At 39.5% G+C, this 24,173-nt stretch overlaps 1 protein-coding gene across 1 annotated transcript in view; it reads left to right on the top strand.

Annotated features, from left to right (window-relative positions):
* The window catches only part of MEI4 (meiotic double-stranded break formation protein 4), a 68,930-nt gene that overhangs the window by 27,517 nt on the left and 17,240 nt on the right, over window positions 1-24,173 (top strand). The window contains exon 4 of the mRNA XM_048505821.1: window positions 8,439-8,570. Within this exon, the coding sequence (XP_048361778.1) occupies window positions 8,439-8,570 (132 nt within the window). The remainder of the gene's footprint in view (window positions 1-8,438; window positions 8,571-24,173) is intronic.

Genomic DNA, 24,173 nt, shown 5'->3' with positions numbered 1-24,173 from the left:
GGAGTGAGCAGGTACTTTGTATGGAAGAAGGCATATTAGTATGTTGGTCCTGGGCCATAAAGGGCTTTAAAGGTCAATACCAGCTCTTTGAGTTGAGCCCAGAATGAAATTGGAAGCTATTGTTTTAGAACAAGACTGGAGTAATATGGTCCCTACAATCCACACCAGTTAACACCCTGGCTGCAATATTTTGTATCAACTGTAGCTTCTGGGCAAATTTCAAAGGCTACACTACATAGAATGCATTGCAGTAATCTAATCTAGATGTCCCAGGGCACATACCACAGTGGCAACATCACTTCAGTCCAAGAAGGGCCACAGCTGGCTCATCCACCAAAGGCAGTGAAATTTCACTCTGACTCCTGCTACCATTTGTTCACCCAACAGGAGGTCTAGCTCCAGGAGCATCCACAAGCTACAAAGGAGAGTTCAAGTCTAACCATAACAGGGGAATAACCCATTTCCCAGGTCAGACCTTCCCCTTCCCAGTAGCACCTCCATTTTGTTGGGATTAAATTTCAGCTTCTTACCCATCCTCTATTCTAAAATGGCCTCCAAACATCTGTTCATGGTTTCCACAGCCTCCCAAAGATCTGCTGCTAGCACAAAATAGAGGTGAGCATCAGCTGCATTGGTAGCAGCAACTCTGGCCAAATCTTTGGTCAACTTCTCCCAGCCAGTGGCTTTACGTAGATGTTGAAAAGCATGGAACAGTGGGCAATCCCATAGCTCAAAGGTAGAACAGTGATAAATCCCACAGGTCAGAGGCCACAGGTTAGAGCAGCAGTTCCCCAGCACCGCACTATGAAACCTGCCCTCAAGGTAGGAATGGAGGCACTACTACAGAACAGTGCCTCCTGTTCCTGAAAGGCAATCCAAAAGGATGCTATAATGAATAATATCAAAAGCCACTGAGAGGTCTAGGAGAATACACAGGTCATACTCACCCTGTTCATCTCTCAGTGCACTTCATCCACCAGGGGACCATGGCCATTTCAGCCCTATAACTATGCCTGAAAACAGATTGGAATGGATCTAAACAATCCAGTTCATTCAGAAATCTTTGAATGTGTGTGTTGTGGTCAAAATGATGCAACTTGTTGGCTTCATCATTGCTTCAGGCTGATGTAGTGGGTACTGTGCTGGACCATGGAAACCTGAACTCAAATTTCCCCTCACCCATGAAGCTTACTGGATGACTTTGATCCAATCGCAAACCTCAACCTAACTCTCTTCACAGGGTAGTGATTCTGTTTCAATGGGATATCCCTGTGTATGTCACTGATCTCCTTAGAGCAGGGGTAGGGAACCTGCGGCTCTCCAGATGTTCAGGAACTACAATTCCCATCAGCCCCTACCAGCATGGCCAATTGGCCATGCTGACAGAGGCTGATGGGAATTGTAGTTCCTGAACATCTGGAGAGCCGCAGGTTCCCTACCCCTGCCTTAGAGGAAGGGCAGGTATCAACATCACAAGCAATTATTAATAAACTAGAGCAGAGATGTATGGTATGGTGAATCTCTTTGCCAGGTCTCCCACTATGCATGAGGACTCCCAGCAGCAACCCCTGATGACAACAGTCACTCCAAGTAGAAGCAGGAGAATTAAAAACAAACTACCGGTAGTGGCACACTTCCAGGGAAAACCCAGATGCAACGTTACATAGTTCTAGGAATCACCAGAAATGCTATGGCTTTACCATAGATTTTGGCCATTCCTGGAGTAGTATGATGTCAGGAAAATCTGGAAGTGATGTCATGACACATACAACTCTGCACTCCCCATGCCCTTGTCTCCCAAGCTGTGGCCTGGCAATGCTATGCATCTCTCTAGAAAATCATGAATTCCTCCCAGTATATATGCAGGAAATAAGATGGTGCCTACTCTGTCTTCCATCTGTCTCAGCAGGAACCACAAATTCTGACTGTGTTGCAAACTAAGATTTGTGCTAGCCTACAGGGATTGGGAGGAGCAGCCAGACTTACCTTATAATGAACCCTCAGCTTCCAGATACTGATAGCTATTTAACCCAGAGTGGTGGGGACTATGATTATTCTGAGGCAATGTTTGCTTATCAGAAGCCCATCAAGTATTGGATGTAGTTGGGTACTGCAAAGAGACTAGCCCTGTGTTAAAGAACAAATGCAATCTGATGTTGGTATGGTATCAGTCTGTGCACAAACACCCAAGTTACTAAGTGCCCCTGCACTTAGAAAGGAGCCAGAGACCCTTTCTGTGGGTCACTATCCACTCACCATAAGCCGCGGGGTCACCTCTTTAAAAGCCACGGGGGTCCTGGACGCTCCCCACATCTCCGGCGCTCACTGCGCAGCTGCCAGGGATTTACCTCTCTCCCGCCTCCTGGCTGCGCGGCAAATTAGCTCCGCTAAAAAGAGCAACTTTTTTAAAAACCCCGCGGGTGCCGCGGGGTTGTGGGGAACTCCTCGGCTGTTTAAGGCTACGGGGCTGATTCGCTGTGACGCCGCAGCTTCACGGGCCAGTTAATCAGGGAACAGGGAGCGCCATCTTGCGTAAGTGGGGGTGTCCTGCCTAAAAGTGCGCGTAGTGATGACATAGGACACGTATCGACACTCCAGTCGAAGCTCACGTCTTCTACATCTCAACTTGTTCAAAGCTCGCGGCCGAAGCAAATGGAAAATGTCGGGCGCCGAAAGCTTAATGAGGAAGTACAAGAGGCAGGCGTGGCGCAGCTGGCTTCTGCTTTCTAATTTCCAAACACTGCTGATGACGTGTCTCCACAGAAAGCGCGAGCTAACGATGCATTGCTGACGCCAGCATGTGCCGACGCCTTAATAGAGGGCTGTTAGCTACTTCTTTGATGACGCTTCACACTCAATGCCGCGTGCTAACCTATCATAAAACAACCTCTTTCCCCAGCGCCAATCATTATTCGGAGACCCGCCGGGCTGGCCGCCACTTTCACGTGAACTCATGACGCTACTAATGCTCGACGGCTAATCGATGCTTCCATTCCCCTCATTGCAACGGAACTCCCGCTCTTTGCTGCCCGCGTTATTTCAAGAATTGCAAACGTGTGGGGAACAAATGTCTCCGTGGTCAGAAGCCACAGAGGCTTTTCATTGCAGGGTCGCAGCGGCGTTGCAGTTTAGTGAGGTAAGTGGGTAGTGGCCCTGTGTTGAGCTGGGCAGCAGAGTAGCAGGGCTGTGGCATAGTAGGGAGAGGCTGTAATGCCTGTACCTGGAAACTACAAGAGAGAGAAAAAAATGCATACAGTTTCTGGTTCTGAAGCTTTTGTGGCAGATTTAGCAGAGAGATGGATTTTCTCTTCAGTTTCACAGTGATGTTGCACTCATTATTGTGGGTGGATCTGACCAGCTTATCCAGAAGGGGATCGCCTTGAGCACCAAAGTACTATTCTGGGGATCATGTCACTTGTGTGGACCAATATTCAAGGTATCCTATTATATTGGAAACAGTTAGCATTGCTTTCCTTTGCTCCTACTGAGTAAACTGCCCTCCCCCCCAACCTTACAAGAACATCTTTTCATGATCTGTTCAGAGTAAGACAATTATTATTCCAGTTGGTTCATGCTGACTGCTCAGTCGGTTGCATGAACATTGATGGCATCTGCCAAACTGGGAGAGGAGGTCAGCTTTGAGCATACCACTCTGACCAGTTTTCTGAGTGGCTGTAGTGCCATGCAAATGCCAATCCATGCAGAGCTCAACACATGCAAAAAGCAGTGATAAATGTGCCTGGAAGCATGGTTGCGTATGCTGACCATGATAATGGTGCTGACAGTTGAAAACTCTGGCTTGAACCTTTCATTGGGGGCGGGGGGAATTGCAGGGAGCAGGGACAGAATGCTGCACGAAAATTTTATTTGGGATGTTTCGTTTCAGCTGTTACTGCTGCCACTGGATATAATAGAATCGGCTTTGATCTAAGCACAGTAACTTCTCTAACCTTCCATACATTTTTAAAAGGTACTCAGTGGAGTGAATTTAAATATCTTAACATAATCAGACTTGATTGGCTTTGTAGATAAGCAAAGTGCCATTCGGGATAGGAGAACGTATCCAGTGTCTATTACTCTTTGCTGGGTTAACTTAGTGATAAAAAGAGGTGATGAATCATTGACTGGGGGCTATTCTCAGTCTTTTTGAGCCCGTCTCTAGAGTTCTCTTCATGCCTCATTTCATCCTTTGGCTCTTGCTTTGATGTTCTCCCCCCCACCCCACCCTCTTGCATTTATCCATCAATGATCTTCTGTTACTTATAAGTACTACTAAAATGATTTGCTTGTGAAAATTCTGCTCTAACTGGCCATTAAAGCATTTTGCTTCAGCTTCCTGACATGTTATTAACCAGTAGTCTTTGTGGAATCCATAATAATATCACTTTAAAAACTTTTAACGTATAAAGCCTGGCTTTGATTTTATGCCTCGGTGATTAACATGTAGATGAAAACATAAAGTTATATTCAAATGCTGAAGTTAATCAGAGTTTTATAGGTGATTTGGATGGGGAATGTCTGGGCTGCAGGATCCTAAAGAAAGGATTGAAGTGTATGTGCACACACAACCAACCACACAATAGACTTGCCATGGAATAGAAGCTCCCAAACTTTGTGAAGGTGCATGATATCATGGTTCAGGACAGACCCAACATATAGTAAAGGCTGATAGGAACCACAGTTTCTCTGCTAGCTTCTTGTTTCTCTCCTTTCATACAATACACAGAACGGTTCTATATGTTCCTGGATCTGGTGTAATTATCTCTTCCCAAAGTATACTTAGGAAGAAGAAGAAGAAGAAGAGTTTGGATTCATACCTCACCTTTCTCTCGTGTAAGGAGGCTCCAGGTGGCTTACAAACTCCTTTCCCTTCCTCTCCCCACAACAGACACCTTGTGAGGTAGGTGAGGCTGAGAGAGTTCTGAAGAACTGTGACTAGCCCAAGGTCACCCAACAGGAATGAAGGAGTGCGGAAACACATCTGGTTCACCAGATAAGCCTCTGCCACTCAGGGGGAAGAGTGGGGAATTAAACCCTGTTCTCCAGATTAGAATCTTAACCACTACGTCATGCTGGAGAAAGATCCTGCCTCATGCTTTCATTAAGACTCCGGCAGCCTAATCCTAACCATGTTTACTTGGAGACAGTTTCATCAGGATTGGGGATGAGCAAATTCCATTCCTCAAGTCTTGTGCTGTTTGCTTTAGGATTTCTTCCAATGTTTGCCTATAGATAGTATCCTGTTTTGCTGTTCAGTGTTACATCTGCATATTTTTGACAAAATAAATGCTACATTCATGCACTGTTCCCCCCAAAAATATGTATTTTCCTTTTGCCTTGCTTCTTCCCTGACAGCCTGAAGGAAGAAAATAGGGTCAGGCTGTTTCTGACACGGCAAGTAGGTCCCATTTCTGTGACCCGCAAACTGGAGAGGAGTGGTGTAAAGGGCCATGAATAGGTCATGAACTCATAATTCAGATGGCAGCTTCACTGAATGAGATCTGGATTATGTCACAATACTAAATGGCTTGAACCTGAAGCTAATGTGGGTGGACATTTTGTGGCTAAAGAAGAGCATAGCAGCTCTGAACAGGAAAGGCAAAAGTGAAGTACAATATAATTGTCACATTTTGACATATAAAATAGCAGCTCAGATATGGCCTGAGAAAAGTTCGGCATGATGGTATGTACGCCAAAATTATGCATGATTCTCAGTATTGTTACTTTATACTTTGCATCATTTTTAAATATCCACTGTGTGATTTCAGACACCTATTTGTACACCACATGGCAATAAAGCAGGACTGTATTTAAAAATATATGCTAAGAATTTTGTGTAATGAAATTCTGAAATTTAGGCTTTAAAAGATGCTGCTAATTAATAAAGTTACTTTAGTCTGCCCATCTTCCAGCTGATTTGTAGCACTTTTAAAAGTGCAAGATTCTTTCTTATTAAGAAGCTTGAGACTTGTTTCTCAAAATTAAGATGCAGAGTTTAGCTATTGCAGCATACCTTAGATATCTGCTAGGTATAAGATTGTCCCCATCAACCACTAGAACTGTATAAGAATCAGAGTAGTAGATAAAGATCTTCACATTTTCCTTTTGAGTGTTCAGAATTTACTCAACGTATGCTAAACTTGTTGTTTTTAACCTCGTAGTAGCTAGTTTGTTCATCCCACAAATGTATTGTCAGAAAAATATTTGAAAGTATAAAATTTGTAGAGTTCTCAAGAACCTGATGGAGCTACTAAAATGCTACTATCCTCTGTTTCTCATAAAGAAGTAGTTTCGTCTGAGATGCAGTGGTTGGGAAAATTGTATGCTTCTGCATCAGAATATAGTCCTGAACAAATATGAGAATTATCATTCATTTTTTTAGCACTGCCTTTGTCACAGCCATTATTGAACATAGTACTTTGATACAAGAGCGTTCATGCCAAAATGTATTTTTACTTTCAAAATGGGTGGGGGGAGCAGAACTAAGTAGGCATTAGGACTCAGGCAGAGCATTTTACAACAAAGCATATCCAGTGTGTTTTGTGGCAGAGGAATAAAAAATCAAAACTTGAAGCTTAAAATTATTTTTTAAAAATTGTTGGACACAAAGTGATATATTCATCTGTAATTACCCATTCTTCTAACCTGAGAAATGTAAAGCCATCCTGAGAGAGTTACCAAGACCCAGTTGATGTGGCTGATCCCCCACCCCCTGGTCTTGGTGCCCTCCTCTGGTCTGACCAGTTGGGGGGGAGGTTTAAAAATCAGTCTCATTTATTAACCAGACATTGATACTGGAAGTGACAAGGATAGCCCTAGAGCAGTGGTTCTCAACCTGGGGGTCGGGACTCTTTTGGGGGGTGAACGACCCTTTCACAGGGGTCCCCTAAGACCATCAGAAAACGGTCTTTTTATATTTTATATATACCAATTTTATGGTTGGGGATCACCACAACATGAGGAACTGTATTAAAGGGTTGCGGCGTTAGGAAGGTTGAGAACCACTGCTCTAGAGTTTCTGGTGATTCTTAGAGCTACCTTTGTCATTTCCTATATCAACTTAAGGTGAGTACAGGAGGCTATATTTTTTTAAAAAAATTATCCCACAATCCTGTACCCTCCCCCAAACCCATCTACCTGTTTTATTCATTCATTTATTTAGGACACTTAAGACAGCTTACAATATAAATAGTACAACACATACAAGATGACAGTTTAAAATCTTGATAAGGACTGCCAGTTAATAAAAACTGAAATAGTCAAATGCAGCTCTCCCATGAAAGTCACAAGTGAGGAGTCAGAACCTGTGGAGGGGGTTTCATAATTGTGGGGCATCTACTTAAAAGATCATCCCTCCTGTGCCCACCAGACAATCATCTTCAGTGGGACAGTCAGAAGGATTCTCCCTGTGATCATAATCCTTGGAGCAGGAACATGCTCTGATCCCAAGCCATGTAGATCTTTAAAGGACAAAATTAACACCTTGAATTGGGCTTGGAGGCTTATCAGTATCCAGATTAATTGCTGTAGGATCGTGGTCACAGGTACCTGAATGTTGGCCCTGATCAGCATAACATTCTGTACTAGCTGCAGCTTTCAAACACTCTTCAAGGGTAGCCACAAGGCCTGGCAACTCTTTCCTAAGATAGAGTAAGAATTGCCATTATCTGTAGTTTTGCCTTAATAGGCATATAAAGCCTTTTTTCCATATCATATAATATTTTTAGCCTTTATTTCTCTTGGATATTTGCATAAATATTAAACCTGGAGAGGTATTAATGGAATTCATTAGAAGTGAATGGAAGTTGATCCAACAAATATTATTTTTATTATTATGTGGCAGTGGCAGTTTGTTCAGATGAAGTATGGTATTAAATAAACAAGACTGGTCAATTCATTTCTCTTTTTTTTTCAGCACAGGGAGAGGGAATTTGAGGGAACATCTTGCCAGCTATGTAACACCTAGCTGAGCTTCTGCCTCTTTTCAGCTTGCTGATGTACACAACTTTTGACTGTGACTTTAAGGCCTTTTGGTTCTTGGCACATGGCTCACAACTTGGGGCCTGTGACAGCTAGCTCAGTGAGTGACATATCAAGAATGTTGGTGTCTTTGACATCTTGCTCTAAATTATATTGTTCAATTGGGTGGTTTTGGAGAGCATAGAAATGTCTTAAATAATTAAAAACAATAAGTTGCCATTATGTGTAAGCAGATATTCACTCGCAAACTTGATTGCATCACAAGGCCTGTTGATATCTTACCAAATCATAGTTTGGTGTTACAGCTGAACCAACTATATCTTAAATAGATTCTTTAGTTCAGCCTCTAGTTGCTTATCCGCATGGGATTTTCCAAATATTTCAGTACATTTTTACTTCTGGGGTTTTGTTCTGTTTTAACGTTGTATAAGATGAATCTTACAAATATTTCTCCTCAGTTTCAGGTGCAAGATTCCATATCCCATGCCCTAGTGTCACTGGGTAAATGCAGCCCATTAAGGAACTCCACAATATCCTTGCTTTTCAGAGAAGTCAATCGATTTGCACATGAGTTGCAGCATACCAATGAGGTAATGTTATGTGTGAGATTTTATTGTCATGAATGTTTAAATGTTATGAATTTTACCTTCATAGTGAAAAGCTATCATTTTCAAAGTTGTAATATTACTAAAAGAGCCTTCAGTGTATGTTGACTTTTACTTGTATTTTCCAAAGTACGTTCAAACGTCCTACAGCCTTTGCAGCTTCCTTCCTTCCCTCTTCTGTGTCTGCTCGCCCACATGAGGGAGTACCCTGTTACTAAACATAGCTGGCTGCCCAAGCAGTGGGCAAAATTATGAACTCTACATTTGCACAAAAGCTGCATATTTATTTTTATGTATTTATTTAAAACATTTATTGGCCACCTTTCGGTCTTGCAGAACTAAAGGCAGCTTATAAACACCTTCATTGCTCTGCTCAGGAAATAAACTGAACCTTGTATTGTGGTATTGTGTTTATAAAAGATAACCAAATTGTGACTGTAGAATTCAAGATATTGAAATCTTTTGAAGTGGATTTTAGCTATCTTTAAAATGGTCACAGATATAGAAAATTGCATCTAGATTTTTGCCTGGTTTCCACCATTCATTTTTTTCTTTTTAAAAAAACATGTATTCTAGTCATCAAGCTTTTTCTTTTTTATAATTATTTTTATTGATTTTATCTACATAATACAACTAAAACAACACAAAATTCAACAGTGAACCAGTCATTCTAACTTTAAACTACATAAATAACAAAAGCTAACATACAACTACTTGACTTCCTGCCCAAAACCCACGTTACATTATTTCTATTAATATTTAGACCAAGATGGGGGGGGGGGGGGCTTGTAATATTTTATTGGAAAACAAATATACAACTTGGAATTGTTTTGAGGCAAGTTGTGCCATAAGCAGATTTTTTTGAAAATAAGTGGCTGAACAAAAGGTTTTAAAAGCATAGTAACCATAGAAGAAAATGACTTCTGGTACAGGACCAGTAGTACAAAAAAAAAGTGTACGAGTACCTGGATAATACACCCGTTTTGCAATAGTGCAAACTTTTAAGTTCCATATTGTTGACTGTCCATAGTCCACACCGAGTTAAGACTACATTTCAACAACTTGCCAAGTTTCCTAAAATAACTAATTTTTAACAGGCATAACCTAGATGTTCCCTCATTTAACCAGCCCCATCAAGCTGTAGAAGTGCTGAAGGGCTTAAATATCCAGAGTAAGCCACAGTTGTTACTTTAATCATTTCCCCAAAATATCAAAATGATAGATAAAGGGGAAAACGTGGAGGAATGAGTGTTACTATACATGCATATTCTCTTGACAGTAGGAGAAAACCTTTAACAGATAAGTTACATACATAGAAAAAGGCAAATAAATAATTTGTACAGGAAATTTAACACATTCTGTATAGTGTCCTCACTTTACTGTCATCATTTGTACAAACTCTTCATAGTTTACTTGACCATCACCATCAATATCAGCTATCTAAATCAACTTGTCAATCAACTTGTCAATTTCTTCATCTGTTAACTTCTCTCCAAGATTTGTCATCACATGGCGAAGTTTTGCAGCTCTAATATAGCCACTACCATCCTTATCAAATACACGGAATGCTTCTCTAATTTCCTCTTCACTGTCTGTATCCTCCATTTTTCTTGCCATCATTGTCAAAAACTTCGGAAAGTCAATTGTCCCATTGCCATCAGCATCTACTTCATTGAGTATGCCTGGTGGGCACAAAAATCAGGAATGGTGCACCATCCGTCTCTCCTCTTTTGCTTCCGGACCATTCAGCGCCTCGCCTCACACTGAGCTCAACGCGCCTCCCAGCAGCGCCTCTAGACCAACATTTTTTTTAAAAAAAACTATTCAGTTAGTATTCCATTTCATATAAAATACAAAGTTACTATAACATTATCTCTCTAATTTATTTATCAGATTTAAAGGCAATTTAAATAAAAATTCCCAATCCCTCCTTATTCTTCTAGTCCACAAATTAAATACTTGATTTCTTATAATCCCCATGTTAGTCATATCTATCATTCCAATCTGTTTTACTGACTTTTATCTACAATTCAACTGTTCTGCTAGATGTTATTAAGTAAATTCTTTATTTTTTTAAAAAATGGCACTTGTTGCAGAAAGGTTTTTCTGTAGCTGTTCTCCTTTAGTCCTTCCTATTTAAGTCAAGTGATTCTTCTCTGTTGCTTCTTTAGAATGTCCACTAGAAAAGTATAGTCCTTTAGTTTCTGCATGACTCTCATCTGAATTTCTTTCATAATTATGACATCTTAGTCAACCATCTTAAAAGTTGATTTTTGATGGCCCTCCATAATTTGATCTGAAGAGTCTTTTGGTTAGAAAAAGACAACAATGTCTGTACACAGTCGCTGTGATTTTGGATTTTTGGAGTTTACTGTGTATACTTTTTCAATCTTTTAAGCCATTTTTGCATCTTTCATCATCATAAATTTGGCCAAAGTCATTTTCTTTTTCATATTCTCTTTTTAAAGATCTTGTTCTTTTGCTACTTTTCTCAGTCTTAAGGCCTTTTCTTTTCTGATATTCCAATCAGAGTATAGCTTAATCTTGGGCTTTGAGTTTAATTTGAACTGAGCTAACTGCTTTTTTTCAAGTCTTTAACTTCTTCCTTTCAAGTCTTCCTTCAACTGAACAATTTTTTTGAGATCATTCTATATTTCTTAAAATTCCTTTATAATTCAGCCATCACTTCTGGTATGTTTCTTTCAATACTGTTTTATAGAGTCCATTTCTGACTATAGACTTTGTATACTTGTAGCCATGGTTTTTATATTGTTTGTTGGCTCCAAAACATCCAGAGACACCAACCCTTTTCTTGTCACAGCCATTATTTTGAACAACATTTTGAACAACCACTGGATGTCACTGTGCCACAGGCACCCATGTTAGCATTAGATTATCACTGGAAACATCCTGCCATCTTTGCCACTGTCTCTAATTCAGTAAAACTTATTTGCTTTATGGCATGGTCTTAATCTGGCACTCGGCCAGCTACAAAGAACAATTAGCTCAATCTTATTTTATAGCTGCAAAGCACATATTATTCGCTAACATTTTAACTTCTGAGAATCTCTTTTAACCAGTTTTATTTTTACTTTTGTAAACTTTTACTTTGCTATAAGTCCATGCCTTTGAGATAGACTTTCTGATTATTTTTTTCTGACTCATCCGCAACAGAATTTGGACTTCTCTTATTGTTTTTTATTTTTGTCTTCATTGCTTCAATGAGGGGTGCATGGCTTGAATGTAGTCTTCCTTAGGGAAGGCAAAGATTCCAGCAAGGAAATGACATCAGTACCCCAGACTCCAACTTCTCTACCCCAGCGAATCCCTAAGGTAAGCATTCCCTTCCCAACCAGGGGAGGCTGTCTTGATCTGGGGAGGCATCTCTCTCCAAGAAAAATAACTCTGTCTGGCTGAAAAAAAACAGCAATAAAACTATTACCTCTATTACCTTTAGTATAAATTATTAAAAAGTACTATATCAAATAACCCAACTACCAACAATGAAAAATAATACAATGCATGGATAACACGTTACAAATAGAATAGGGATCCCGGAATATACACAAAAAAATACTGAGTCTCTGTATAAATAATATCCCTTCAGTGAAAATCCTTGCAGATCAGTAGTAAGCATCAAGCAGACCTCCAGTAATTGAGTCAACTGAGGTGAGATGAATGCTTATCCTTCATCAAAAACATTTGATTATACAAATAGTATCCTGCTTGTATCTCTGATGATAAAGGCTTGAAGTACTCCAGTAGCCAAATCTTCTCTAGATGAGATATACTGACCACACCTCAGTAATGAACAAATATCACAAGTTGGAAATACTCCAATTGCCAGATGTTCAGCTGGATTCCCCATCAGGAGATAAACTGGCCACATATAAACTTCAAATAGTAGTAGTGTTAATCGGGGTAAGTTAAACACGTTCAACCTCCGTCTTCTTCAGCCACAACCATTCTGCAGAGACCACATTACAATGCCAATGAAAATACATAGTACATAAAGCAACTTAAATAACTAAATACATTCACAAAATTCATACTTACATATACAGAAGGTAACAAGGCATCTAGCCCAAAAGTGTAACTTCAGAAGAGTATCAAACCATATGCATCTAAGCATAATGGATGAAGCATCTCCAATAACTAGCAGAGAAAGAAATAGCCAAGCCTATATTGTTTGCAACTGTTTCAGCCAAAGATGGACTAAGAGAACTCAAAAAGACATACTGTAATAGGATTTGAAAATTAAAGAAAACTTAAGTACAAAGTGATATAAATCACAAATAACAACTCAAATCCAAATCCTGATTCAAACGCCAACTTGTTTGAAAAGTTCTAAGTTTAAATATCCACTTTGCCTCTTCTCTAAGCAAAATTTGGGGCACATTTTCCACAATGTGCTTGGAATGATGGTTATACCAAACCAAAAAACTCAAGTCTCTGTCTGTATTATTTTTATGCATATATTGAACTATAGGTTCATCAACCTTTTAAAATCTGATTTTGGAGGAATGTTCCAAAATCCTCTTTAACCGATCTGCGAGTGCACCCAACATAAAAGGCTTGACAGGCACATGAGATTAAATATATTGGTATTACAGTTGGAAAAATGATTGAGAATGAATCTGAATTTAATAAATGGATGGACAAATTCTTGAATAGAGATTACTAAATCACATGTCCTGCAATTTCCACAAGCATAGTGTCCTTTAACAACAGCTAAATTCATCTTGAAAGGCTCAGCATCAGTCCTGCCCAGACTCTATTTCAATTTTTTTTGTTTTTCTGAAACCAATCCTACAGGGTAGGCTACAACCTGGAAGTCAGCTGACTATATGCCAATGATGATCAATGATCCTACAAATGGTATGAGATCCTGGTGTATAACACTAATCTCTTCTCTCTCTCAGGCGGATTCTTCATGGGCCAAAAACAGTGGTGTGAAAATGGTGTGAAGATGGTGTAAAATGGTTTAAAACAGTGTAAAAAGGTTTTTGGCCCATTCTGCTTTTGGCCCATGTGGAATCTGTCTTAGATGAAGATATTTCCCGCAAAAGATCTTGTTTAGTGACAGATTGTACCTTTTTTAAAGCAGACTCTAGTATATAGTTAGGATATAGCCTCTGCTCCAAAAACTCTGCGACAGTCCCTCAACTTCCCCTTTGAAGTCAATCTCTTGAGAGAAATTTCTTTTCAGGCGAATCAACTGACTATATGGAAAGGTATTTTTTAGGGACTTTGGGTGATAAGATCTAAAATGTAACCTAGAAGCCCTATCTGTAGATTTATGAAAAGGTCTAAAGCCTAATTTGCCACCTGGTGTAAAGTAAATGACTGTATCCAAAAAAGAAATGTCAGTAGAATGAAACATGCAAGTGAACCTAATAGAAGGATGAATCATGTTAAGCCGTTGTATTAGTTCTGGAAGAATAGAAGCATCAGATAGTAAGCTATCATCTATATAACGCCAGTATAGTAGAAAATATGGCAAAAAATTATTACGCATGGGATTACAAATGTCGGATTTTTCTAATTTGGCCATAAATAAATTGGCAATTGATGGAATGATACCACATCCCATCGCTACACCCTTTATTTGCATGTAATAGGTTTTCTGAAATATGCTTTGTCCAGAGAGAACTATATTGAGCCATGCCTGTCCCTTAGAACCACTGTCTGGAGCGTCAGATCCTGAAGCAAGTCTGAGAATGACCATCTTATGTCATGACTAGACTGGAAGTCCAGTCCTCATGGTTTTTCTAGGCATGTTTAATAATTCTCTGTGTGTGTGAAATATGTAATTTACTTGCAATTTACTTGTGACTTAGTTTAACATTTATTATGATACTAACTTTTATGTATCTAGAAAAGATGTATCTAGAAAAGGCCTTTACTTTAAGCAGTTGCAAGGGAACATGGTCTCACGGCTTCAAAATGTAGTCAAATTACATAAAGTATTATTTATGAATCTCTCTGAACAGAAGATTAAAAGTTGATATTACAGACCGGATCATATAAAAAGGAAACTGGTGAGAAAGCATTTAACACTGCCTTATGATGCAGAATTACACCAGTCAAATGATTTCAATATGCTTAAGATGCGAATAAGGTCTTTCATTGTAAGTTTATCTGGGTATTCCATCTTTGACCTTTAAATTGCAACACGTGAATAAACTCTAAGGGCTCGCACAACAAGATACTGTGAAGTTTGATTTATCACATTGGATTGTGTTAACAAAGAATGAGCAGAGATTATAAATAAAGTAAATAAATTATGGACGCCTATTAAGCTGTACAAACAAAGGTTCTTCCATTTGATTTTTAATTGTTTGCACAACATGGTGAGAGCCCCAACAACCACAGTGAGTTTTGTAACATAAAAAGTTTAATTCTAACATTGTCAATTGAATACAGCTAGTTGTGGGAGGGAATACTTTTGTGCTTGTGCCTTCTTGTTCTCTCAGTCCACTTTGCTTACCTATTGCTGATGACATGTGACAAGGAGTCACCTTTTGTCATTTATACCTTCTAGCTTTTTAAAAAAAAGTTTTTATGGTTGTATTTATCCATGAGTTACATTTTACTGTATTGGTGAAAAACTGAAATTAAATGGTGTCAGTGTGCACTCCAACATAAGAATACTTTTCCTGTTGTGGAATTTATATAGGAAGAATTTTATTTTGGGTTTTGGCTTTCTCTTAGAGTTTTCTATTTGAAATACTGCATAATACAATAGAGAACCACTATCGGGTAGTGGTTAAGAGGAGCAGACTCTGATCTGGTGAGTCAGATTTGTTTCCCATCTTCTCCACATGATCCCTGCTGGGTGACCTGGCCACAGTTCTCTCAGAACTCTCTCAGCCCCACCTACCTCATAAAACATGTGTTGTGAGGAGAAGAAGGGAAGATGATTGTAAGCTGCTCTAGGACTCCTTGCGGGGGAGAAAGGTGGGGTATAAATCCAAACTCAAAAACTAGGGGGAAAAAACCTAGTTGTTTACCAGCTCGCATAGGCAGATGATAAATGGTTCTTAAAGATTCATTGTTCATATAAAAACACAGCTTCATGGCATTTCAGCAAAAAAAGGAGGGATTAGTCCTATGCAGTGAAGAATTGGATGCTTGCTTTTATGCTTTCATAACTAGCAAAATTGAGGATAACACTTAATCAGAAATCTCCGGTACTTCAAAAGAAGCAATAGGATGGATTTTATGACGAGAAGATTTCTCTCTGTTCATTACTATAGAATGGTATGTTGCAGGGATGTAACTTTCCATTCATGAGTGTTAAGGCATTCAGGGTCCATCTTCAGATCTATTTCAAGCATGATATCCCATCTTTACCCTCTCTGCTGGCATCACAGAGAGGGTAAAGCGAAGTTTTACTGCCCTTTAATCTTTCTTGCATACAGACTCATTAACCATTCACAACTGTGCAGTAGTAGAGTGAAGTGCCTTTTCAATTTTATCCCACACTACTTAGCCAAAGCTAACAGTACTTACCTCTCACTGAGTTCATCCCCAGCTCTTTCATATTTTGTTTACTCATGCCTTCTTGTTAATTTAGACGGACTGAGGTTAGACTGACTGGGTGGATTGTTTGTTTGGAGTGTGGGCTTCCCCCCCCCCATTGCAAATACTAGCAAATTATAGGTTATGGAATCTTCTGCTGATAATTGAACATGGAACATTACTCCCACAGTCTAGGAAAGCAAGATGTCTCTTGTTTGATATACGTGCCATGGGCATGTTTCATGTAGTCATCCCTCAGAACTTCTGGTGAGCAGGACACTGTCTTCTCCAGCTACATGCAGTGGCATATCTAAGGTAGGGCAGGTGTGACACCATTTGAGGGGGGTCATCACCTGTGCCTGCCTGCCTGCTGGCTGTCTCTGGCCTGTGCTGGCTTCATGGAGCTTCCTCCCCTGCTTCCAGGCTTGCTCCTTGTCCATCGTTGGGATCCTTCTCTTTCGTCTTCCTTTTTTCAGAGGCAGCTGGGCATGTCTGTACATGAATGTTCAACTGGATCTGTATGTCAGCAGCAGGTCACCATGATGACCAAAGGCTGCGCCGCTGCCCACCAAGCCAGCCAGCAGCCAATAGAGCAAACCCCATCCATGAGCGACTGAGGGGTGGGGCAGGCACAGCTCTATGGTTGGTGGACAGGCATGCAGGGGTGGGGTCTGGGCAGTGGCAGCCTTGTTTGAACAGCTAGTTGTGGGAGGGAAGAAAGGAAGGAGAGAAGTATGTGGCGTTGCCAGGAACTCCATAGGAGGCCAGCAGATAATTACATTGGAAGGGCAGGGCAGAACCTCAGGTGGTGGAACCTTCTGCAAGCTGAATACCACTTAGCTCACCTTGTAGAGTTAGTGGCCCAACACAGAGGAGTAAGCCAGTAGGAGGAGCAACCTCCGGAAAATAGTGTTTGTCAAAGGCATTATTTTGCGTAGATATGTCCCTGATTACATAGTATGGTGTATGGCATTCTTTTGTCAGCATGATGCTATCAAAGCTACATCTTCTTCAAGCAGCCTTGTTTCTTCCAGAGATTTCCAGAGTTAAAAGAAAAGCTCTCCATCAGAAACCATGCAAATCCAACAGAGCAGCTGTAAAGCAATCCAAGTAACAAAAATATCTGCATGAAGTGGTGTTATTTTGTACTGTCACAGACTATGGCTTTGAATACAAAGCTAACTACTAACAACCTTCTCTTTCAAGCTAACTGTGTTGGAGTTGGTCTACTTGCATCCAATATGGGTGCTCTAACACTTTGCTTATGGAAACTTTCCACAGACAATCTCTATAATTTGGAGAGATAACACCTTTGAACCCTCCAGCTGATTTCCTGTTTCATGATTAGCTCTTTCCTGATGTCCGTTACCCTCTTTCAAAATTTCAGACTTGCTTGCAGATTCAACCAGGTTATGGATCCTAGCCTAGTGTCAATTTCCATGTGATCTCGATCTATCAAATGAACAATAGTCTTCCTGACATCAAATGCTTTGTTGTGAATTTTGTAAAGAAATTCTTTGTACAATAGGGAGGAGCTGTGTGGTAATGAGCTCCAGAAATTATGGAGAAGGAAGGATTGGAAATTAGCACAATCAAGTTAACATAACATGTAGACTAGCATTGAGTAGTCAGCTATAAGACTCTATGTAAAATTCTAGATCCCCATTATTGTCCTTGGTTTTCCCCCCCACTTCTAATGACTAGTTACAGTTCAGTTCTCTCACAATAGCTGAATAAAAATGAGATGTGTCACTTGTAAATAACTATGGCATATTTCATGAATGCAGGAGTTTAGAGAATAATTTTCTTGCTCCTTACTAGGGTTACCAGCTTCCAGGTGGGACCTGGAGATCTCCTGGAATTACAACTGATCTCCAGGCAGCAGAGATCAGTTCTCTGGGAGAAAATGGCCATTTTGGAGGGTGGACTCTATGGCATTATATTACCAATGAGGTTTCTTCCCTCCCCAAACCTATTTTCCCTGGGCTCCACTCCCTAAGTTTCCTGATATTTCTAAACCTAGAGTTGACAACCTATTGCTCAACCTATGGATAATTAAGAAGCACCTGTTTTAGCTCTTGCCTTGTTTTCTGCCATCCCTGCATAACTGTACCTATTTATCTTCCTTCCAAAAAAAAGTTTAACCCAGAGAGATATAATCCATACTCATTTGGATTTGGATATAATCCATACTTCACGCTTACATAATTGGATTTGCTACAAATATCATGTTATAGAAAGAACACTCCTTTTATACCATGTGGTCATTATCGACATCTGTTTTTACCTGACGGAGAAAGATAACAATTTGGCATGAGGAAAAAAGGGCCAATCTCTTTTATAATTTCACTCCCAACTCTGGACAACATGTGCTTTAACAAGTCATTGATTGTAAATGCCCAGTGTGTTACATTAGAAGAAAGTGTTCCATGTCACACACCCCATGATTTTTTCTAATAATACACTCGTTGTTCAAAACATGATTATATCATCAATATGTACATAACAGTTCTCACTTCAGTCTTGTCTCTGTTCCTTCTAAACACTGACACTTGTACCCTGGCATTTTAGCCTTACCATCTAATATTTCCTGGCATTTTAGCCTTATCATCTAATATTTCCTACACTGGTACCTGCCAAGTGATTTGGAAAATGGGAATGACCAGGTAGGACTTGTAGCCCATAAAGTTTCTAATTGGCCATTGGAGATCCGATTGTCTATACAGATTTTTAAGAAGTTGCTTCAGCAGCAGCTGCCATCACAGCACAAGGATCTTTACTGTGTGACTGGAGGTAAATTATGTGTAAGCAAGGAAATATTTTTAAACAATTTGTTAATTTAAAAAGGCATCCTGTTAACAGAGCTTTTGCTTGAAATATTGAAGACATGCTACTAGAGTTATGCATGACTTCACTCCTTGACATTTTATGATTGACTCCAACTCTTGTGAAAGGAATTTTGTGGTTCCCCCACCACCCTGTGCCAGAGTTCCAAAGGAACCTGCAGGCTTGAAAAGTCTGGGAACCCCAGGTCTACTTTATGGAATATGGGTGCTAGAGCTTCAGATGTTTAGGCCCTCTATTCATGAATTAATTCAAACAGTGGCTACTGTTTTGTAATTTCCAAGTGTGGATCCCAAAGTAGTTGAGTTTTTACGTAAGAACATTAAATTAGATTGTTTTGATTCTCTGTGTTGGATGATCATAAATCTACTGATGGCTATACAACTTTTTAAAATTAAAGGAATTGTCTCCTTAGTAGGGGAGGACCTTGAAGATGTGACGTGGAAGAATGCCCCAAGTGCCTGAACAGCAAAACGTTAAAATGTGTCAAAAACATGTCAAAAATTAAATGGCCTTTAAAATACAAATCTATGGGAAATATTTAAAATGGATAAACAAAACACACAAACAGATGTTTCTGTTCCAGCAAGATAGGCAAGATAGAGGATAATCCAGGTTGAGAAGGGTGTTGTTCTAGAGGGAATTGATCCTGTCCCCCTCCAATGTAGTAAGTCTTTTGTTAACTGACTGAGTTTAGGGTTCCTATTCAGTCCAGCCACAGATTCCTAACTTCCTCACTAGGGCCACATGGTCAGACATGGGCTGCAAGTTTTGTGCTGGCATCTAAATTCTCAGGCATATATAATTTGAATTGGGACCACAACATGTGGGGAAAGGATGCTTAAGCCCTTATGACACTTGTGCCAAAGTAATGTGCAATTTTTTTCACTTACTTCCAAATAAATTTCAAAGTCCAAAGCACATTGTAGTAACCTCAGACATTTTTGGAGGTTATTTAAAATAACTTTCCAAGGTTAGTTTTGTTTCTGAATTTATTACCAGTTATTTTTGTAGCTCGAAAATGCAAGACTAATTGTTTTGAAGACTTTTGCTTTCATAATATATTAATCATTTTGAAATGTTAGTAATTACACTACAGGATGTCTGCTGCTGTTGCGGATGCTGTGCTTTTTAACATAGACTTTTAACCTGCACATTAATACACATTAAATATTAAAATTTTCAATTGATTACCTTATCTTAAATCTGATGTATTACATATTATTTAAAGATAATAAGACAAATCATCTTTAAATCCTCTCCTTTTAAACCTCTATTTTAGAGCAATAATGCTTTATTAAGGAAAGGTTACTTAGTATTCTTAATTAATTAATATTATTTACTATTCATAATTAAAACAAAATGGTTGACAACATACAAATTAGCTGTGTTTCAAGTTGGGCTTTGATTCTGTAATACTCAGGTGATTAAGTTTAACAACAATAACTTGCACTAGTAACTGAAAAAATTAAGCAACATGTAGATGGAATGGAAGGACTGATCAAATAGAATAGCCGATGGCACCTGTCATAGTGATGGGAAAAAATCAAGTTCCAGAGTACAAAAATCTTTTAATCTTTTTCTGTGAGATTTATATTTCTGATGAATACTAGTACATGTAGAGCTTCTAATTGAAATGAAATAATCTTAACTTACTGGTTTTTGCATCTTCACATGGGAGATCTTTCACTGAGAACATAAGACCCAGTGAAGGGAATAGAATTTAGTTCCCATACACTACAACAGACAACTTTAATTAACTTTTGCATATAAATCCCTAAGCCAAGATTTAAAATTGGCTGGTAACCAGTGCAAAGTGTCAATCCCCTTCACACTGTTTTTCCAACCTAAAATGGTACCCAGATGGTCACTTCCTCATCTGCCTCCCCAGCACCATTTCTGGTCAGAAAAGCATGAGGGGAGGCAGGAGCCCCTCCACTCCTATGCCACAGCAATCCCAACAGAACTGAGCCCCTGCCGTGCTGATATAAGGAGTTTCCCGTAGGAGCTCACTGTTACAGAATGACACCATGTCCCCAGGGTAGACCCAGGGATGCCTTCTCATCTTGTTTGCTCCTAAATATTATGTTGTACCTTGGAGTATTTTAAAAAAAACTGAGCTAGAGCTAGGGGCAGGGGTGTGTGTAAAACATGGTATAAATTTACATGTGTATAACTTTGCTTTGTATATCACACTTTTGTAATAGGCTATACAATTTTGCAAGCATAAATTTTATGCAAATAAGTGTACAACACATGGGAAAAGGTTACAGTTATTGCAGTTAACTTTCATAGTTGAATTGCATATTTAACCTACATGACAGATAGTCAAATGTCACTTTTATATTATAATTTATATTCTACTTTGATAATGAATTGTTTATTACATAATGTTCCTTATGATTCCAAGTATTTTTAAAATAATTTTGACAGGAATAAAATGAAGTCCCTGTCTTCTTAGTAGGTTTGAATTATTGGGACTTCCTTTGAGCATTTTTGTATACATTTTAAACAAACATCCAGGATGAAAAATAGTGGATAGCCTGCCCTGACATTTATAATATGACTAATATTTCTTTCCTTCCATATGCATATGATGTGAAGTTAAAAGAGATCTTAATTGTATGCCACAAATGGGAAAATCATTTGAAATCATGTCAGGTAAAACTGTGGACTGCAGCATGAATTCTCTAGAAACAAAGATTCTGTAGAAACAATCTTGACTGTGATTCAACAGTTTACTCCCAAATACTTGCTAGCTGGATCTTTGTTGTCAGAAATCCAAACTTGGCCTGATTCAGGTACAATTTTGCATGATAAAACAACATAAGGTTTGCTCTGGTTGAGCAAATCCTGGATATTTGGGGGCGGAGCCTGGGGAGAATGGACTTTGAGGATGGAAGTGAGATATATTGCCATTGACAGTGAGATATATTGCATTGACGCTATCCTGCAAAGCCTCCCTTTTCTCCAGGAGAATAGATCTCTGCTGTCTGGAGTTAATTCTGGGAGATCTCCAAGCCCCACCTCAAGGTTACCAACCCTCGACTGGCATAAGAAATACAGCCTACATGTTCTTTGTGAGCTGTTACATGCTGAGGTTTCCTATTTTAATCCTATATTAACTGGGATACCTGTTAAAAATGCAATTTACTAAGCCAGGCCGAGTTCCAAATTCCAGCCCTTACCAAGAAAATCTGAGGCCACTTCCGCACGGCCACGCTGGGGGTTGGGTCGGTGTACATGACGCTGACCAAACCCCCCCAGGACCGTTCGCACGAACTGTAACAACCGGGAAGACGGCTGCGCTACTATCCGCCTCGATAGATTCTATTGATCCCTGCTAATTGTTTTGAGGCTCGAGGTTAGGGGACACTTCCGTTGCCCTGCACGACTGCTCCAGAGTCGCAGGGCAGGGGGGGCATGTCCCCAGGCCTCGGCGACGCGCTGGACGGTCGCAGGGACGGTAAGTCGATTGGGCAAGGGGGGAGGGATGGCATTGCTGGAAGCTGCCGTTTTCCAAAAACCTCACTCGGGGAGGAGCGAGGGTGGCACGGCTGCATATGTACGTTCACCTCTGAATGCAGGTGAAATGTTAGGAGAAAATACTACTGGAACATGGCTAAACAACCTGGAAAACCCACAACATCCAAGTGATTCCGGCAGTGAAAGCCTTCAATGACACAAAATTTGTTTACTTTGGGGACATTGTTTATAATGTGAGGCAGACAATTCTAGAAGGACAAAAATGCTGAGCCACTTCATCATACCTTCTATCAAATAAAGTTCAAACAGGATAGAATTTTTCTTCAGATTATTTCTTAATTTAAAGTGTCAGGTATTGAAATTAATTGCATTGGAAGAGTGCTGCTGTTTCTGTTCAGCATTGCAACACATATTGTTATGAACCTGATTTTCCCAAAATAGCCAGTAAAAGAGAGAATCATTTAACTGTTTTCAAAGGAAAGAAAAGGAGAATTTTACTTTAATCCCCAAACTATTGCATCCCGCAGTTAGAGCTACAGAGGTAAGGAAAATGTTTACATTCACAAAACTACAAGGATTTAATGCATTTAACCCCCTCAGTTTGTCTTGAGCTTTTACCTTTTAGATAGTTCAATATAAAAAGTATGCAGATTTTTTTCTTTAAAAGTTATGGTATCAGCAATGAAGCAATTTGTGGAGAAGCAGTAGAAGAAAGCGATTTTATTTCCTATCTCACGCCAGATCAATTCAGGTTTGAAATTACATTGGGTAGGGTGGGTAGGGAATCATTAAGCTTCCATCAATGTCCTTTTGAAGTAAAAGAAGTAATTGCATATTTCATTTGGCAAAATGACTCTCAGTTTGGGCTACTGTTGGGTAGAGCTGCATAGGCTGCTGAACCTCTAAGGAACTGCAATCTATTTTTTTTTCATGTATCTCAAATTTGGACTAATTCCATGCTCACAAAGCTTATTCTCTGAGAGCTCTGCTCTGCAGAACGTCTGCATAAACTAAATGAGAAAGTAGCACAACTTGATTTAACCAACATCAAGTTAAAGTTTTCCACCTTGCCTTTGGGGTTTCTGGTTATTTCTTTCTTTTACTTTTCTTTAAAAAATTGTTTGAAATAGGCATCAGACCCTGTGTGGGTAGCTTTGCTGATCTGTGTCTAAGAGCAGATGTTCAGTTAACACTAAGAAGAAAAATCCAGTTTGGTGCACTTTGTTAGACTCTCATCCAGAACACAGAAGAGAGACTTAAGTTGAAATTTTGTTCTTTGTTTCCTCTTCAGGCCAGAAATGAAAAAATGAAGCAGGATCCTATTTTAAAAAATGCTGTTTTGATTACTCTGGCTTCATGTAATTTCTCTCCGTGTAAAATGGATGATATACTTCTAATTAGCCTGTATCAAAAAGGCAGCAAATATCCATGTTTTGATTCCCCAGGCAAAAATTGCATTTGTACAAAATGATTATACAGGAACAATTCTGAGCATCTAAATGAGAATGGTAATTAAAACAATAACCAGCTGACCAGAACTTTGAGTGAAAATAAATGTAGGTTTATGCTTTGATGTGAACTAAACATTTGGAAAATCCTACTATTGCAAAGAATTGGGAATTTGGGAATAAGTGTGTTAAATTAGTACAACTGGCAACTGTACATTCTCTGTGGTGGCTCCCACCTTGTGGAATAGCTTATGTGAAGGAGGTAAGGAAGGCCACACAGCAGAAA

This window comes from Sphaerodactylus townsendi, linkage group LG01, assembly GCF_021028975.2.
Source record: "Sphaerodactylus townsendi isolate TG3544 linkage group LG01, MPM_Stown_v2.3, whole genome shotgun sequence".
NCBI lineage: Eukaryota > Metazoa > Chordata > Lepidosauria > Squamata > Sphaerodactylidae > Sphaerodactylus > Sphaerodactylus townsendi.
Note: the sequence above shows the minus strand (reverse complement) of the source record. Positions and strands in the feature narration are given on the sequence as shown.